Source organism: Canis lupus, chromosome 38 (genome assembly GCF_003254725.2).
Source record: "Canis lupus dingo isolate Sandy chromosome 38, ASM325472v2, whole genome shotgun sequence".
In the NCBI taxonomy this organism is placed as follows: Eukaryota; Metazoa; Chordata; class Mammalia; order Carnivora; family Canidae; genus Canis; species Canis lupus.
In genome coordinates, this window is record NC_064280.1 from 12,132,288 (window position 1) to 12,152,929 (window position 20,642).

Consider the following 20,642-nt stretch of genomic DNA (forward strand, 5'->3'; position numbering starts at 1 on the left):
TTACTTCATGCCATTCTCAAAATCTTGGCACTCACATGAGGAAGAATTATAACATTTCTTATGGAAGAATAAGGCAAACATGCCATATCTTATGAGATTGGATTGAGTTTCAAATGACAACTGCCAAAGGGAAAGTTCCCTTCCAGAACACAGAGCGCACGACACAGTCACTCAAGCCATTTGGGGCTGGCTTGTTTCCTAAGTTATTATAACAAAATGAGACTTGAACTACTGCCTAATTTCCTTGTATCCTCCCTAATATTATTAAGGATTGCAATTGCATGAATTTTTAAATGTCCTTGAATTCAATTTTTCAGTTTATAATCCTGACATTGTTGACAACTTTTTTTAGTGTGTATTCTGTTATCCCATTGAAAATGACAAAAAACATGTTTTGGAAATCTTTTATTATTTAGCCAAGATGTACTTGACACTATATTTCCACACCTATAATAATCCATACACTTTGTATCTGTACTCGGAGTATGAGAAAATAATATAAATCAAGGTAAATATGAATGTAATTTAGAGATAGACAATAATATGCAGTTTTTAAATGCACAAAGTTCTATCAATGTATCTACATTTAGCTTGCTATATTTCCTCTCTGTCTACATACCAGGTTTAATGAAAACTCTCTTTATTTCTATCTTACAATAAAAATTACTAACAAAGGAAATTAGGGAGAGAAAAAAGTAAAAAGGGAAAAACGTTTTCAAAACAAAGAAAAAATGTTAATATTTTAAAGCATGTTTTTCCTTTTATGCATTTTTAATAGATTTTTGTACGTGGAAAAGATTATACAGAAGCATCTCTTAAAAGGTTTTTTTTTTTCTTGTCCCTCTTCTTCCCCTAAGTCAAAGTACATGGTGTAATATGTCAGTGCTTTTTTTCTTTTTATCATTGAATATATCTCATTGAGGGGTTATATCACATTTTATCCATTTATCAGGTAATGGACATCTGGATGATTTCTACATTTCATCATTATGAATAAAGAAGCCATGAATGTTATGAATAAGATTATGTGAGGATATATATTTTCATTTTGCTTGGGTGTATACTAAGGAGGTAAAGTGCTGGGTCATATGGTAAACCTACATTTAATATTTTGAAAAACACAAGACTATGTTGTGATAGTATGAAGTAGGGATCTAACTTCATTCTTTTGCATATACATATGCAGTTGTCCTAAGATTATTTGTTGAAAAGACTATTTTTCACTGACACCCTTGTCAAAAGTCAGCTGAATATAAAAGTGAGGGTTTATTTCTAGACTCTCAAATCTATTGTAGCTATGTATGTAAGTATGTATCTACCTATTTCTTTTTTTTATTTTTTTTAATTTTTTTTTCAATTTTTATTTATTTATGATAGTCACAGAGAGAGAGAGAGAGGCAGAGACACAGGCAGAGGGAGAAGCAGGCTCCATGCAGGGAGCCCGACGTGGGATTCGATCCCGGGTCTCCAGGATCGCGCCCTGGGCCAAAGGCAGGCGCTAAACCGCTACGCCACCCAGGGTTCCCTACCTATTTCTTTAAATTACATTACACTGTCTTGATAATTGCAAAATTATAGTAAATTTTGAAATTAGAAAGTGGGAGTCTTTCATCTCTATTCTTTTCCAAGATTGTTTTGTCCATTCTTAAGTGCCTTGAATGTCCTTATAAATGTCTACAAAGAAGCCAGTTGAGCTTTCAGAGGGTTGTGTTGAATCTGTAGATCAGTTTGTAGAGCATTAGCAATATTAAGCTTCTAATATATGAACATAGGATGTCTTTTCACTTATTTATTAATTTCTTTCAATAATATTTTGTATTATAGGAGAATGTAAACTTTGGACTTCTTTTACTAAATATATTCCTAAGTATTTTATTCTTTTGATGCTATTTAAATGAAGTTGTGTTCTTAATTTCAAGGCTGTTCATTGCAAGTCCATTGAAATACCACTGATTTTTGTATATTAATATTGTATTCTGCAACCTTGCAGAACCTTGCTGTTTATTAGTTCCGATAGCTTTTTAACGGATTCCTTGGAATTTTTTGCCTACAAGATAATGTTACATGTAAACAGTGGTAGTTTTATTTCTTCCTTTTTAATCTGGATGGCTTTTATTTCATTTTCTTGCCTAAGTTTCCTGGTTAGAACTTGCAGTACAATGTTGAATAGAAGTGATAATAGGGGACACTGTTGTCTTGTTCTTGATCTTAGGAGGAAAGTACCCAGTTTTTCACTGAAGTTTTTTGGTTGTATTACTATTTTTAGTTCTTACTGGTTATTTTTTGGAACTCTAAATAACATACCTAAAAATAATAAATTGACTTTCTACTTGAAAGATAGAGACATACATACATGTTAAGTTTCTTCTATTTCTCCTTCTTAATTCATCAACCCCAAATTTATATCTCTCCATCTACAGAAATTCAATTTTATAAATTTTTTTTTCATTTCATAGCCATTCTGTCTTCTATTCTTTGTCTATGGGTTGAGCTTTATACCCAATATAAACAAAATTGACTGCCATTTTGGCATAAAAATATTATTTATCACAAAACAAAAAAATTGATTTAAAAAATACAGTTAGATCCTCAAATATTTACTTAAAGCATGCTTCAAGACCATAAAGACCACTAGATTATTTTAAAATATATTTTACTTTTATTTATTTGGATCATAATTATCTATCATTTCTTTTTTCATGTTATTCTTTGTTTTGTATTTTTTCATTTTGTATATTAAATATTTTAATATGGATTTGATGAGTAACATACTGACCATCTATCAATACAAAATGAGAGTTTAACCTAATACTGAAGTGATAGTTTGATTCGAAGTGCATATTGAATTTTCCTTCAATATGTCTTCCCTTGGAATTTTTAAGGTAATTATCCATTGTCTTCAAGCTATGTTAGTTCCTGATGATGTCAATGTGATTATTTTTTTTGTATCTGTGTCTTTCTTTTATATATAATTTTATTTTGAAATAATTTTAAGTGCACAGGAAGCTGCAAAAATAGTATAGAAAAGTAACATACTCTTTGCTAACTTTCCCCCAATGATCACATTTACACAATTATAGTACACTACCAAAACCATGAATTTGACATTTGTATAATGTGTCTGTATGGTTCTATGCCATTTTATCACATGTGTATGTTTGTATAACTACCATCACAATCAAGATGCAGAACTGTTCAAACACCACAGTGATCTTCCCTGTGATATTCACTTATACTCACGTCCATCTCCTTTCCCTCAACATCCCTAACTTCTGGGAACAGCTAATCTGTCCATCCCTATAATTTTGTTTGATAATACTACATAAATGGAATCCTATAGAATATGACTTTTGGAGACAGGCTTTTTTTAAAATTTAGAATAATGCCCTTGAGATCTATCCAAGTTGTGTGTGTCAATGGTTCTTTTCTTTGTATTTTGGAGTAGTATTCTGTGGTATAGATGTATTACATATTGATCACCCATTCACCCACTGAAAAACTTTTTAGCTGTTTCCTTTTTTTGACTATTATACATAAAGCTGCTATTAAAATATATGTACAGGATTTTACAGACATAAATATTCATTTCTCTGGAATGAATGCCCAGGAGTGGAACTGCTAGGTGGTATGATAAATGTCTATTTTGTTCTTTTAAAACTCTCAAATTATTTTTCAGAGTGTCTTGACCACTTTATATTCCCATCAACAATATATGATCCAATTTCTTCTTATTCTTGCCAGTATTTGGAATTGTCACTATTTAGTTACCATAATAGTTGCATTGTGATGTCTAATTGTAGTCTTAATTTGCATGTCTCTAATGGAAAATGTTGAAGTTTTTTCCTAAAATTATTTTCCATCTGCATATTCTGTTCAGTGATATATCTCTTCAGGTCTTTTCTGATTAGATAGCACTTGTGTTTTACATTTGTCATTTTCTAAATGCTGAATTCATTATATATTCTAGATATGTTTCTTTCTTATATATATGGTTTGCAAAAATTTTCTTAGTCTGTAATTTGCCTTTCATTTTCTTTTTTTTAAATTTTTATTTAAATTCAATTTAGGTAGCATTGAGTGTATTATTAGTTTCAGGGAAAGAACTTAGTGATTTATCAGTTGCATACACCACCCAGTGCTCCATACATTCAGTTCCCTCCTTATTGCCTTTTCGTTTTCTTAAGAGATTCTTCTGAGAGCAAAAATTTTATGTTGATGAAGTCTAATTTATCAGTATTTTTCTTTTATGGATTATATATGTGGTGTCATATCTAAGGACTCTTTAAAAAAAGCCTTATGTCCCCCAAATTTTCTTTTTAAGTTGTATTTGTTTACATTTTACATTTAAATCTGTAATTCATTTTGTGTTCATTTCTGTGAATATGCAAGTACTAGAGGATCATTTGTTGAAAGACTATCTTTCTCCACTGAATTGCTTTTATATCTTCATCAAAAATTGGTTAGTCATATTTATGTAGGACTATATCTGATTCCTTTATTCTATTACATTGGCCTATTTGTCTATCCTTACTCCAATACCACACAATTCTGATTAATATAACTTACACAATAACCCTTGCAGTTGGGTAGAGTGATTCCTCCCATTTTATTCTCCTGTTTGAAATCATTTTAGCTACACTAAAACTTATATGCTAATACTATATTTTATCTTTAATATATAAATATTAAATAGTAAAATAGTTAAAATACTATATATTTATGAACATTATTTTTAAAATATTATATTTTATAATATTCCCATACAAATTTTAGCATCCTATTACTATATCTACAAAAAATTCTTCCTGAGATTTTGATAGGAATTTTCTATAATAACTTGTATATTACTTTGAAAAATGTTGATACCTTAACTGCATTGAATCTTCCATCAGAGGAACACAGAATATCTCTCCATTTATTTAGATGTTCTTTACTTTCTTTTATCAGCATATTTTGGAATTTAGCACAGAAATCCTGTACATTTTGAGCAATTACAAATAGTATTGTATTTTTATTTTTATGTCTGCAAATTAATTCCTAGCTTATAGAAATATGCTTATTTTTTGTATGTTGATCTTACATCCTGCAATTTTATTGAGCTCACTTAATAGTTCTTGAAGCAGTTTTTGGGGTTTTTTTTTGTAAATTCATCAGGATTTTCTATTGGATCATTGTGTTATCTGCAAAGTTAAAGTTTTATTTTTTTCCTTACTGCCTCTTATTTACTTTTCTTACTTTAATGCACTGGCTAATGCTTCCAGTGCTATGTTGAATACAAGTAATGAAAATGGACAACCTTGTCTTGTTCCCCACTTAGGTGAAAGTATGCAGTTTTCCATTTATAAGGAGGATGTCGGCTGCAAGTAGGTACTGTTTTGTAGAAGTTCATTTTGAAGTTGAAGTTCTTAGTTTTCTGAGAGTTTTTATCAGGAATGGGTACTGACTTTCATTAAATATATCTGCATCCATTATTATGATCATATAATTTTTTCTTCAGCCTGTGAATAAGATGTATTGTATCATTTGATTTTGAAATATTGAACAAGCATTGCATTCCTGGAATACAACAACCTTGGTCTTTATGTTTAATTCTTCTTAAAATATTGCTGAATAGCCATTTGCTATGTTTGTTAAGCATTTTGGCATCTCTATTCATGTGGGAGATTTGTCTGTGTTTTTCTTCTTATGTACTGTCTTTGTCTGGTTTTGATATCAGGATAATACATTCATGAATGCGTTAAGAAGTCACCTTTCTTCTTTGATTTTGCTGTAATGTATATATATATACATTATATATACATATATACATATATATACACACACATATATATATATATATATCTCATGTTAATTACTCTAAATGTTTGGTAGAATTTTATAGTGAAACCATCTGGGTTTGGAGGGTTTTTTTGTAAATTTTAAATTATGAATTCAAATTCCTTAATAATTGTAGGGCTATTCAACTTATTGATTTCATGTTGGGTGAATAGGCAATTTATACTTCTTGAGAATGTGCTCTATTTCACCAAAGTTGTAAAATATATGTGTGCAGAGTTGTTGATAGTTATTTCCTTATTATACTGTAATATCTGCAAGGTCTGCAGCAATACTTCTTGTTTCATTTCTATTAGTAATCGGTGTTTTCTCTTTTATTGTCAGTCTTAGAAGATGCTTGTAAATTTCATTTATCTTTCCATTTCTTCATTGATTTTCTCCATTGTTTTTGTTTAAATTTTATTGATTTCTGCTCTAGCTTTATGATATCATTTATTCTGTTTGTTTAGAGATTATTTCACTCTTCTTTTTCTTATTTCCTGAAGTAGAAGTTCAGATTATTGACTTGAGACTTTCTCTTTTAGAAAGCAAGCACTGAATGGTATAAAATTCCCTTGTATCACTGCTTTACCTGCAACTACAAATTTTAATATTTTATATTTTATCTCTATTCAGTTCACTGTCTTTTTAATTTCCTTTGAGACTTCCTCTTTGACCCATGAATAATTTATAAGTGTGTTGTTTAGTTTCCAAGTGATTGGAGATATTTTTTGTTTGCCTGTGTTTGATTTCTATTTTGATTCCATTGTGGTCAAAGAACATATTCTGTATGATTTCAGTTATTTTAAATGTATTGAAGCTTGCCTTATATCCCAGGATATCTTCTATAAGTGTATTATATATTTATTCTGCTGTTGTTGTGTGAACTGTTCACTAGATGTGAGATCTTGTTGGTTGAAGACATGTTGAATTCTATATTCTTGATAATTTTCTTTTTCCTATCAATTTTGAGAGGGAGATGTTGACTTTTTAAAATTTTTATCCTCTCAGTTCTCAGTTTTTCTTCACATATATTGCAGTTCTACTAGTTAGTACATACACATTTAGAATTTCTATGTCTTCTTGCTTAAGTGGTCCTCTTATCACCCATAATATCTCTCTGTGTTGCTGGAAATTTTATTTGTCTGTACTCCACATTATCTGATATTGATATAGTCAGTCTTGCTTTCTTTTGGTTAATTTTTGCATAGTATAAAATTTACATTATTTTTATGTCTGCCATATGTATATCATTATACTTGAAGTGAATATTTTTTAGAAGCAGACATGTAAATGAGACTCAGGAGGTAGAACTTTAGTTCATAGTTTTTTTCAGTAGTATACACCAAAGCTACCTGACCCTGAATTTTCAGGGAGAAAAATTATTTAAGTGAAAATTTTATATAATGCTCATATTGTAATAGCTATTCTAAATAATCATCTGACTGTGAGGTCAGTACTCAGAATCTCACTTCAGACACTCAACATTTATTTAAACAAATATTTATTGGGTGCTCATTATATTACTGAAACTGTTCTGTTTGTGTTGGACAGAAAAAGACAAAAAAGTAAATTAATTCCATAAATGGTTTAATGTAAGTAATATGGAATAATGTAAAAGAAAGTAATTTGAATATGTTTATAACTGTGTGAGCAGTGACGACATCTTAAAAGATATATCAATCTTTGGGCTGAGATTTGAGTATCAAGCAAAAAATATCCATGCTGAATATTCTTGGCAGATTTGTAAAGAGGAAATGTGTAAAGACAGTCTTTACAGATCAAAATGTGCAAAATTGTAATATGACTTTCTCAAAAACTAGTTCCTTAATATAAAAAAATAAAATTTTTAGAAAGTATCTGTTAGTTATTTTTCTACTCTTAAGCTTTCCAAAAAAATATATAATGTTCTTTTATTAACTCACTCTGAAGTTCTTCAAATCGTTATTTTGGCCAACTTTATACTTGGCTTTTATTTGTTAAAGCAGTTTTGAATGTATGCTGAAGGTTATAAGACCAATATATTTTGCCCTGAACTTAGTTATCTTCATGCTATAACTTATGTTTTTTCTTGAACTAGATTGTGGGATTACGTTTCTAGCTAGTGCATCCTCAATTATTTATAAGGGAATATGTAATTATTAAAAATTAATACAATCACTGAATTGATTCTTTAAAGTAAATATGCCCTTTATATATTTTTACGTATTAGTATTATCAGAACAGGTAAAAAGCTCCAGCTGAAGATAACACATTTAGATACAGAGTTGCTTTTTCTGACTTGAAGTAGGCTATGCTATATAGGCCCAGGTCAGTTAGAACTGGGTTCATGTAGGTCAAACACCAACATTTGAAAAGTCAGTAATAAAAATGTATAAAATTATAAAAACCCATTGTACTGTTAAAGAGAAGGCTGGAATAAGAAATTTAGAAGTAGGGCTACTATTTTAATTTCCATTTGGATCTAAATGTAAGTGACCTTTGTATACTATCTTGTATGGAATTTGGGAGGAGAATCATTTTTATTAATTCACCAATAATGCTAAGACGTAGACTCAATTCACTTCCTAGTTTACCTGAAATCACTTCCCTCTCAGTATTTTCGACAAATTTAAAATTAAAAACAGAATGAGCCTTTCTTACATGCAAAGGACCAGGTACATTGCCTTACACTTCACATTAAAAGTTGCAAAAGAACACTTCCAAAGCAACCATCTCTTAGAAAAGCAAACACACACATAGAGGGTCTCTTGATATATGGACCTCAATTTCACTCGTAGAACATCTCCCAAATTAGTTTCTGAAGGCGGGCAATTCTTTACCTTCAGTATTGAAAACCTACCTTATCACAGAGGAAGTCACCGTTCCTAGTGCCCACTTTATCACAATCACAGGGTTTGCAAACATCCACGGCGGAAGGATCTGCACCAACTGGCCGGAAAAAGTAATCCTTACACAGCTCACAGTTCCTCCCTGTGTTGGAGAAAGGTTATGCTTTATGACTTCCAATTCATTAAAATCAGCTGCATAATTCAAAATTAAAGACTGTATTCCTTTGAGGGAATTCTATAATTTTCGGGACGTCCATTTTAATGCACCTTTCATCTCTACCTGCCAATTTAGTGATCCAGAGCATATGAAACAATGAACCTGTTACAAACTGTGCTTTACTTCATTAAACTCCCATCTGTTATATAATACCACACTTCTAAAAAGCTCTGCTTTGTTGGGGCCCATACACTGTGAAAGAGTTTGTTTCTAAACTTAAAACTTTTCTTTATTTCTAGGACTAGGCACTTAATCTAAATCAAATATGAGAAATGTTTATATGTGAAGGAGATGATGGTTATACAGTTGGAAGCAAGTAGGCATGTAGTATTAGAAATATTTTTCAAGAATTAAATCTTGTTTTCAAAAAAGGATACTGTTTTAAGTATAATTTATTATTCCATAGTTAACATTATTAAAAGTAAATCTTGTTTTCAAAAAAGGATACTGTTTTAAATTTAATTTATTATTCCATAGTTAACATTATTAAAAGCAAATGTTTCTGCTGCTTATGGCCATTATTTTTTATTTCAAATAGCAAAATAGAAATTGATTATGTTTAGATATACCAAATAAATTTCATATTAAATAGAATATCCTGACATGTTAGAAATATGAGGTCATTCCTATAGTTTACAATTTATTATTTAGAAATTTTCTCTTGCTACTTTATATAAGAAAAAAATCCAAACTATGGGAGAGAGGAGTTCTAAAGTAAATGTGAGTAGCATATAAGACCACAGAAAGAAGCTGAAAGAAAACTCAAGACTATCAATTCCCCCTTAAACTCTCTGTTCAAACATTGCTGAGATTGGCTCAATATTAGAAGACTATAGAAATAACTTAATCAAGTGAAAAACACATTCAGATAGATATTGACCATGAACTAATTAAAAATTAAGTGAGTTTGTAATATTTCTAGAATATTTATATTTGCATATGATGATGACTCACAAATTTCTATCTGTAATCTAGAAATTTCTTCTTTTTTATCATTCAGTGAATATTTATTGAGTGATAATCATGCTTCAGACACTGCTAAATGCTGAGGAATACAGTAGCAAGTGAAATATACATCATACCCCTTTCACAGAGCTATCTTACAATCTATTGGGTAAGATGAGTTCTAATTAAATAATTACAAGAATAAATATGCACTTACAAATTGTGGCAAGCATAAGACGCCCCTAAAGTGTATTGATGATACTGATCTATTCTGATGCATCACAAAAAGCTTTTTCTTAAGAAAAGAGTTTCAGAACTATTTCCAATTGCACAGGATTTTTTCCTGTCTCTTGGAAACACTAATGGCAAAACAGAACATGCCATCTTCTCTCTAAGCTTTGATTCTCTTGTGTTTACTCTCTCAATGGCTGGCACCAACATTAACCCTGTTGCTCAAATTGGGATGTTAGGATGGAGTCTTGACTCTTTTTTTCCCTTACCTACACCCTACTCTTTACCAGAAAATGCTGCCACTTTTCATTCCACCTACCTCTTGGATCCACTTCTCTATATCCGCACCACCTTAAATTACTCCAGCATTATTTCTTAAATGGAACCATAGTATCCCAAACTACATTTGGCCCTGTCCAGTCTATTCTCCACTTTATTATAACCAGATGTGTCTTTCAAAAACATAGAACTTATATATTCTTATAAAATACCTTCAAGTGGCATTTATTAACCTGAGGATAGAAGCCAAACCCTTTATCATGGTTCATAGAGCCTTCTAGATCTGGCCACTGTATTACTTCTTAGCATCTTCTCATACAATCTTCCATTTGTCCTCCCATCAACTCCTTCAGGGTGCCATGTTTCTCTCTCCTCTAGGCCATTGCACATCTGTTTTTCTTACTAGAGACCTCTGTCACTACTGCTCTAATTTCCTTCCCTCTCACTTCTTCACTCTGCCCCTCCCCCTGCTTGTGCTCCCACACTCTATCGCTCAAATAAGTAAATAAAATCTTCAAAAAATAATTATCTAATAAATCCATTAAAGCTTCAGAGTGGTACACTTTCAAACCCATCAGACTTGGGCCATTATATTTTAAAATTGAGACGATGTCTAGTTCTGCTTTTAATATACCAGCCCTTCAGAAAACAGTAATTTTTGATGAAGAGTCAAAATAATGTATGCTTTTAGAATAAGACTTTGATAATAATCTTGTGCATTTGTTTTATTTTATGTTTTTTTTTTAATTTATTTGAGAAACAGAGAGAGAGTATGAGCAACCAGGGCAGTGAGAAACAGAGGAAGAGGGAGAAGTAGACTCCCTGCATTGCAGAAAGCCTTATATGGGCTCCATCCCAGGAACCTGAGATCATGACTGGAGCTGAAAGCAGCCACTTAACCAACTGAGTCACTCAGGCATCCCCATCTTGTGCATTTAATTAGCATTTTTTTTAAAAGAGCGGTCCCAGATTACCAGGATCCATGACAAATCTGAATAAACATAAACATCACTACACAAAAATCCAGATGTAATGGAGATCAAGGTCACACAGGAAACTTAATATACTATGCATACTCAAATTAACAATTCTTGAGTTTTTCAAAATATACTTTAATCAAATCCCATATATTTTTAAAAATAGAACTTTCCTGAAAAGCTATAGTTGAGATTAGAGTGTTATTTCTGAAAACTACCTGATTATTTGGATTTATGAAAGTTTAATGAACAAGTTTTTGTTTTCTAACCTAACAGTATCATTTTTAAGTTTTTATTTAAATTCCAGTTAGCTAACATACTACTATTAGTTTCAGGTGTACAATAGAGTGATTCAACACTTCCCTACAACACCGGGTGCTCCTCATAAGTGTGCTCCTTCATCTCCATCACCTATTTCACTATGCCCCCAACCTACCTCCCCTCTGATCACCATCAGGTTGTTCTCTATAGTTAAGAGTCCACTTCTTGGTTTTTCTCTCTTTTTTCCTTAGCTCATTTATTCTGTTTCTGAAATTCTATGTAAATGAAATCATATAGTGCAGTATCAAAACACTTTCTTACATAAGATAGCAATAACATAATTTAAAATGACATGCATTGGATAAAACACATGGGCCTCAAAGGCCAAATCACCCTTGGTTATTTGTTATCTATGATTGGCTAGTTACCTGTTGTGTTATGCTCACAATCCTCACAGACCCCTCCACCTCCTCTGTGGTGCTCAAATGGAAATGGGTCCACTGAGATGTTGTAATGACAGCTCCTGGAATGGTTGTTGCATTGACAGGGTTTACAATTGAAGGCATTAACTTGGTCACCTTGTTGGAAAGGCTTATCATTATAAAGAGGCAAGCAATGATCACACTGAAACAATAAAGGAACAGAACAATAAAGAAATATAAAGCTGTGATTTTTTTTCTTTCTGTAACAGGCATTTCATTAGATATAAAACTAATATCAAAGAGTTAACAGCCAGCAACTATTGTTTTTGAAAAAAATGTTTTATAAATCAGAAGTAAGCATTTTATAGGCAGGTAATATTTAAATGGTAAGTGCCCATGCGAGCTGAAACCACAAAACAATCTTTTTTTTTAAAGATTTATTTATGATAGAGAGAGAAAGAGAGAGAGAGAGGCAGAGACACAGACACAGGAGGAGGGAGAAGCAGGCTCCATGCCGGGAGCCCGACGTGGGACTCCGATCCCAGGACTCCAGGATCACACCCTGAGCTAAAGGCAGGCACTGAACCGCTGAGCCACCCAGGGATCCCCCACAAAACTATCTTAATAACCAATGGGAAAAGTTATGATTTTGCCATAACCTTTATTTTTTGTCAAAATATTAAAACTTGGCTTCCAGTTTGGGGTTCCACAATAAAGAGCTTGGGGTCACCAACTCTATCCTAACAAGTAAAAAACTGAATAGACTGAAAAATCTATAACTCCTTAGATCTCTAAAGGAATAAAAATAGGACAAACAGTTCCCAAGATTGGAAGGACAGATTGACGGATAACAGAGAGTCTCAGTGACAGAAGCAACAACTCACAAGCAGAAGCTTCCATGGGAACCAATTCTGGGGAGGACAAAATTTAACTGTACTAACAAATTGCTGGAGGTTTGGTAGGAATGAGTCTGAAAATTGAAGACTCCACAGGGACCTAGTTATAATGGGGGCTCCCAATATTTTGTGAGATTTACTTCCAGGAGTTGGGCCAGGTTCTTACTGCAAATATCAGGAGAAAATTTCTTAGTGCTTCTGGTAGAAAGAGGAAACCATTTTGAAATAATCAGTGCTCACTGTTCTTCTTAATAATATCTGCCCTCAGGAGAAATTAGTGAACCAGAGCCTAACCTGCTGGGGTATTATCAGAGCCTAACTAACTTAGGGAAGGAAATACCTAACCCCAGCCCACTCTAGTCATCTTTTTCCACCTATGGGTAGGAGAGACAGAGAAGCACATGTGAAGTTCACAGTCTAGAAGCAAAGCTCACTAAAAGACTAAGACCTAATCGTTGGACTATAGTGTGCTTCCACCCCACTTCACCACATTGCTAAAGGCCTGTATATAGCAGTTCTTTTTTTTTTTTTTTCTTACCAGGTGCATCATCTATCTATGAAGAAAAAATTACAAGGAACACTAAAGGCAAAAAAAAAAAAAAAAATCCCCAAAAACCAAAAAACAAAGAGAAGAAAACAAAAAAGAACAACAATAACAACAAAAACCTGCACAATTCAAAAAGAAAGAGCAAGCATCAGAATCAGATATGTAAAGAATGTTGGCATTTTTAGGGCCAGGACTTTAAAATACCTATGTCTAAAGTGCCAATGGCTTTGGTATGCTCAAGTGGCTCAGTGGCTTAGCATCTGCCTTTGGCTCAGGGTGTGATCTCAGAGTCCTGGGATCAGGTCCCACATTGGGCTCCCCACGAGGAGCCTGCTTCTCTTTCTGCCTGTGTCTCTGCCTCACTCTCTGTGTCTCTCATGAATAAATAAATAAAATCTTAAAAAATAAAATAAAATGCCAATGGCTTTAGTGGATAAAGTAGACAGCATGCAAGAATAATGAATGGGCAATGTAAGCAGATAGATGGAAATTCTAAGAAAAAAAGAAAAAGAAATGTCAGAGATCACACAGAAATGAAGAACACCTTTGATGAGCCTATTAACAGATTCAACTCAGCTGAAGAATGAATTTCTGAGGTAGATGATACATCAATAGAATCCTCAAAAACTGAAAAGCAAAGAGAACAAAAACTGAAAAAACAAAACAGACAATCTGACAGTGGGACAACTAGAAGTTATACACATAATAGGAATAACAAGAAGAAAGAAAGGAATGGAATAAATATTTGAAATAATGACTGAAAATTTCTCCAGTTTAATGTTGAACACCAAACCACAGATTCAGGAAGCTTAGAGAATACCAAGTTGGATAAATACCAAAACAAAAACAAAACAAAACAACAAAATCTATACCTGGGCCCGTAATTTTCAAACTACAGAAAATCAAAATAAAGGAAAAATCCTGAAAGAAGCCAGTGTTTTAAAAGCACCTAACCTGTGGAAGAACAATGGTAAGAATTATATCTAACTTCTCCTCAGATCCATGCAAGTAAGAGGAGATCAGAGCAAAATACTTAAGTGTTGAGAGAAGAAAGCCACCAACCTAGAATTCTGTACCCTGCAATATTATCCTTCAAAAGTGAAGTAGAAATAAAAACTTTCTCAAACAAGAATTGAAATTTGTTGCCAGTAAAATTTTCTTGCAAGAGGTGTTAAAAGTTCTTTAGAAAGAAGGAAAATACTATATAGGTCAGAAACTTGGATCAGCAAAAAGAAAGGAAAACATCAAAGAAGGAAAAAGTGAAGGTAAAACTATAAAAATGTTCTTACTGTCAGTTATAAATATGAAAGGAAACAAAAATTATAACAGACTAGCATTTAGTAGGCTTTAAGTTAACATTTGAAACTTTGAGTATTAAATTGTTGCATTTCTTTGTAAAAAAAATGAGTAGCTGGAATCTTTTTTTTTTTAATATTTTTTTAAATTTTATTTATTTATGATAGTCACAGAGAGAGACAGAGAGAGAGAGGCAGAGACATAGGCAGAGGGAGAAGCAGGCTCCATGCAGGGAGCCTGACATGGGATTCAATCCCGGGTATCCAGGATCGTGCCCTGGGCCAAAGGCAGGCGCTAAACCGCTGCGCCACCCAGGGATCCCGAGTAGCTGGAATCTTGCTTGTTTTCTTATCCTATAACTTTCCATTTTGAGCAAGCATCGTGCCTAGGCCTTGGTGAAGGGTTATATTGTTTTGTAAGTATGGAAGTTTGGACTTCCATCATTTCAATATTTGTGCTTTCACTGTCATCTTTATTCTATTCCTCATAACCACTGTCCTCATTTTTTTTTCTTTTTTTTTTTCACTGTCCTCATTTTTAAGTTATCCTTTGTTGAGTGGCTCCAGCTGCATTTATAAAATTTTTCAAATGGCTGCACTGGACAGCCATTTCTGCTGTGAAGAAAGAAATATTCAATTCCTTTTTTTTTTTTAATTTATGTTTCTGAAACGTCACATGGGTTTATTACGGACAGACTAGGAAGCAGCACAACATAAGCTTCTTTGAATGGATGTGCACTGACCAATCCCCAATTGACTTTGAGAGAAGAGTCACAGTGAGTCACTGATCACAATATGCATTCATTGTTTCTGCAGTAATTTGTAGACTGAAGAGCCAGCAGCTAAATTTGTACTTTATGCAATTGCTCACAGTTAATATACCATAATAAGAATATTTGAACCATTTTGTTGAACCATGGTATTATCTATCTATAGTAACTGAAATCGATGTATATTGGAATTGTGCAAAGTAAATATTTTTAAAGGTTTTTATTAAATATGGCCAAATTGGGCAGCCCTGGTGGCTTAGCAGTTTAGTGCCACCTTAAGCCCAGGCAGGGTGTGATCCTGGAGACCCAGGATGGAGTCCCATGACAGGCTCCCTGCATGGAGCCTGCTTTTCTCTCTGCCTTCTCTCTCTCTCTCTCTGTTTCTCATGAATAAATAAATAAAATCTTTAAAAAATATATGGCCAAATTTCTTCTGGAAAAATTAAATTCATCTATAGTCCCACTACCAGAATACCTGAGAATGTTCATTTTATATTCTGTTCAACTTAAAACTATTATTATCCCTTCATGATTTTAAGAAAAATATTAATCACTGTTTTAGTATGTATGTCTTTGGTTACTAATAAAGCTAAATGTTTTTCATCTGGTTATTGGTTAAATATAATCTTTTCTGAGAAAATTTCATTTGTACTTTGCATAGTTTTTTCTTATTTATTTTAAATATCTTATTATATACTAAGTACATTTTTCTTTTTGCCAATCAAATAATGAGGACTTAGTTCATAGATTTTAATATATATATTTATATTTTACTATTTTCTTCTACTTCACTTCTACTTTATAGGCCAAAATTTTTAGCAAAACAGGTAATATATATCACATAATCATGATGATAGCATATTTATATTATTTTTGAATTTAATGGAAATGTCTTTAAAGTTACAACCTGTCTAATGATGTTGACTATTTATCTTGAGTAAATTATCATTCAAAAGAAAAAATATGAATTCCAAAATAACAAGATGCTTTTATATAAAAAAAATATTAAATAATTTGCCAATCTTATTAAAGGTCCTGATTTAAACATTTAACCTATTGAATGACAAATTGTCATAGGTTAATAAGTTAATTAGAATCTATGCTTGCATGCTTAGAATAAACTCAACATCATTAATGGTAAATAATGGCTGAAATTATTCAGGATTTTTACATTTATATTCATAAATTAGATTTTCCTATGTTTTTCTAAAGAAATTAAAATAAATAAAACCTTAACATTTTAATGCAGAATCAGTATGTACTTCAACTTATCAAGTTAATTTTAATATCTGAATGATCAGAAAGAAAATTCTTATTTTGTACACACCCAAAAACCTACTATAGGCTGTCAAGTTATATTGTATATAAAGTATAATTAATTTAAGATAAGATTTAAAGTACAAGGAGCACCTGGATGGCTTAGTCAGTTAAGTGTCTGACTCTTAATTTTGGCATAGGTCATGATCTCAGGGTGGTGAGATTGAGCCCCACATTGGGAATCTATGCTAAGCACAGTCAGCTTGAGATTCTCTCCTTCTCCCTCTATCCCTCCCACTGCTTACATTCTCTGTCTTTAAAATAAATAAATGAAATCTTTTTAAAAATATTGTACACATACAAAACAAATTTTCTAAATCATTTTTCTTGCCCCCTCATTTTTTGCTGTAAAATGTTTAATGTGACTTCTGAAAGTGCCCAATTTTTCTCAGAGTTACATATTCAAGTTATGAATTAGGAGAATCAAACCATGTAGTCTCAAAAAGTCTATCTACTGGGCAGCCCGGGTGGCTTAGCAGTTTGGTGCCTGCCTTTAGCCTGGGACATGGTCCTGGAGACCCAGGATTGAGTCCAATGTCGGGCACCCTGCATGGTGCCTGCTTCTCCCTCTGCCTGTGTCTCTGCCTCTCTCTTTCTCTCTCTCTGTGTCTCTCATGAATAAATAAATACAATCTTTAAAAAAATTCTATTCATATTCTATCTATATCTATTCATAATAATGATCCTTTGCAATTTGTTTTTTTTTTAAGAATGTTAAAAACTATTTGGATATTTTGGACAACAAAGTTTATTTCCTTTTACTATTTTATGCAATAAACATTCACTATTTCAGAACAATTTGACATATTTCATAATCATTATTGGGACAAACTAGAATCAAAACCATTGTTTGCTGGTATTTATTTTCCTCTACTAGTTTGTAATTGAACAATTTCCACCCTTAATATTTTTAAAGTCAGAAAGAAAAAATATATACAAATTTGTCCGATGTGTCATTATTTTATGGTATTGCAAAATTTTTAGTGGAAAGCATATAGTTTTTCTTAGCTGTGGAAAAAGAAAACAAAAGACAAAGAGAGGAAAATGAGAATGGGAACATGATTTTCCCATTGGTAGTTCTGCATTCCAATAATTGGTAACGAATGCACTCTTCCATTTTGGCCAATTTTTTAAAACCTGTATCATATTTTTTTGGAGCGATGAAGATTCTCCTCAAAACCATTTCCTGCCCTTTGGGCTGGGATAGCTGCTCCTTTTCTCTTCTCCCACAGCACCCAAAACCCTGACCATGGGCCTATCACTTTGAACCAAAATTATTGGTTGATTTACATGTATCTTCCAGGAATTGCAAGCTATTGACTTTTGCACTCTCTGTCATTTACACAGTAGAAGCTTAATAGACAATTGCTGAGCTGTTAACTGAAAGTTCACGTGACTATAACATGAATATCCAAAGTAGTCATTCTTCAGAAAATGTAGAGAGGGGCACAATGGGAACAATGAATAAAGAGGAAGGTTTATGTTAAGACTTCAGAATTGGCTGTTATTAGATGATTTGTAGTAAACAACTTACAAAAGTCATTTTGTAAAAGAAAGATAATGTAGCAATCATCAGAATACTATCAGTTATGGCTCTTTGCCCCCAAAAAATTAAAGTGGAGGAACTGACCTCTTTAAGATTTTTCACCAGCAACAACTATTTGTAAATCAAATTATACAGAATCCAATGTTAGATATTAGGTATAAGCTTGAAGTCAGACATTTTAATTCAATTACTGGTGCTGCCACTAGTAACTAGTAACATGAAATGCAGAAATGCAGACTGTCTATGTGCTGTGCCGTCTAGGAAGTGTTTAACATGGGTTATGTCACTGAATCCTTTATTTAGGCTTTGGGTCATATAAATATCTCACATCTGATTTCTGTCTGCTGATTCGCTAGCCCTGTGCTCTCACATAATTAATTCTACCTCTTTAAGACTTATTTTTCTCATTTATAACATGGGGGTAGTAACAGCTGCCTCATCAGGTTGCTGTGAAGACCAAGTGCTTAGCAGAGTGTTACATAGTAAGCCTTCAGCCAACATGGTCTACTACTTTATTAATAGATGAGCAACTGAGGGTTAAAGAGATTAAGCAACATGAAAAATGTCATTGGACAGGAAGTCCTTGAATCTACCTTACTTCTGTGAATCTCAGTTTCCTCATCTCTAAAAGGAAGACAACTCAATATCTTACTTATTTTTGACTCAAAATAATCTACGGATAAGCAGTATTATTAAAATAATGCAAAAAAAAAATTAAAATAATGCCTAACACAAAGCCTGGCACATGTCACAAATTCGAACTCCGGAAGTTTCAAGACAGAGGAGCAGGAGGAAGGAGGAAGAGGAGATTTTTCCAGCATTGGTGTTGATCTGAAATTTGAGTGACACGAGCAATATATAAGACTGCCCCTGTGCGATATACTAACTATAACATTTAACAGAGGATCCTGTGATCATAAATGTTCCAGTGCATGGTCTGATTTAGAAAATGTAGCCTACATAATGGAGCTATGAGTAATTAATGACCAAACTTCACTTCTGGTAAATTTTATCATCTGTAGCTATACTACAGAGAAGGCCTTATCTACACTTATTTCCTAGGAGCCGTCAGATATCATTAGCATATAACTATCACTTCTTCTAGTAGGTTTAACTGTGGGGGAGATATATTCTAACTAGTTAAATAGAAGAATAGATGAAAACTCACTTTCTGAGTTCCTGGCTTGAAATGAGCTCATTAAGTTCTCTTCCCCAGGTCAATTAGCCATGCAATTAATCTCATTTCCAATTTTTTTTAAAAAGTCTATCGCATTGCAAAACTTTGGCCAAATGCAAAATTTTGCTACAAGACAATGCCAGAAGTCTATTTTTTTCACTTCATTTCAAAGCCTTCTTACTGATAACTTTGCTCACCTGATGATGGTGTTTTTATTATTCAAGTTATGCTTTCTTGAATAAAAGGTGGTGGAAGTGATGATATGGAATCTGTGGTCCTGTCATACTGATTACAGATGCAGTTTGTCTTTTACAAAGCAACTGCCGCCTGTTTGAGTTTGGGATGTTGCCTACATGAGTCAGTGGAGTAAATCCAGCAAAAGCATTCTTTTTATATTTTTATGAAGACACTTCTGTTTTTTGGTTGTGATCTAAAAAATAAACCTCATTTAAGATTTTATCTTTACTGTTAACCTAAAAGTCATTATCAAAAAGGCTTGTAAGTAAGATGACACTGAATACTATATCAATGCTTCAAAGATACAATCCTGGCTTTTTTAACATTTAAAATCAAAAAGGAATTTGCCACTGACCTAATTGAATGACTTTACTACCAGGTAGCTGTTATTGAAAAGCCTCCCTTCTGTGGACAATAAAAATCTGCAGAAATATTGGTAACATTTTATCTCTAATTAAAGAAAACAGCATAGCTATCATTTTCCACTCAAATTGAATTTTTTTTAAATATATTATAGTACTAAGGTGGCAGAGTTTGTAGAAAAAGCCAGTTTAGACACTAGTTATAAGAGGGCAGTTTATCCACACCCACCAGGACACTCCATTGAACCCAATAATTCCAGTGGGAATTCAAAAAGTACATTTTTTAAAACTATTTGAGGATTTTTTTAAATTGTGAGGAAAAGGATACAATGACCAAAAGAGAATGGCTTGGAAATGTCATAAATCTTCAAAGAAATATAATGAGTAATTATTTTACAGCTTCACTTTTAAGTTTTGAATTGTCATTGATACTTACAAGACATGGAAATTCATAACAAGAGAGAGATAAGATATAGAAATATATCCTTTGGAAGTCTCCTCGAGATATATTAAGATTT

The 20,642-nt window shown here is 32.6% G+C and overlaps 1 protein-coding gene across 1 annotated transcript in view; it reads right to left on the reverse strand.

Moving 5' to 3' along the window:
• The window catches only part of USH2A (usherin), a 686,658-nt gene that overhangs the window by 576,515 nt on the left and 89,501 nt on the right, over positions 1-20,642 (reverse strand). The window contains 2 exon segments of the mRNA XM_025420646.3: positions 8,657-8,787; positions 11,984-12,179. Of these exon segments, the coding sequence (XP_025276431.3) occupies positions 8,657-8,787; positions 11,984-12,179 (327 nt within the window).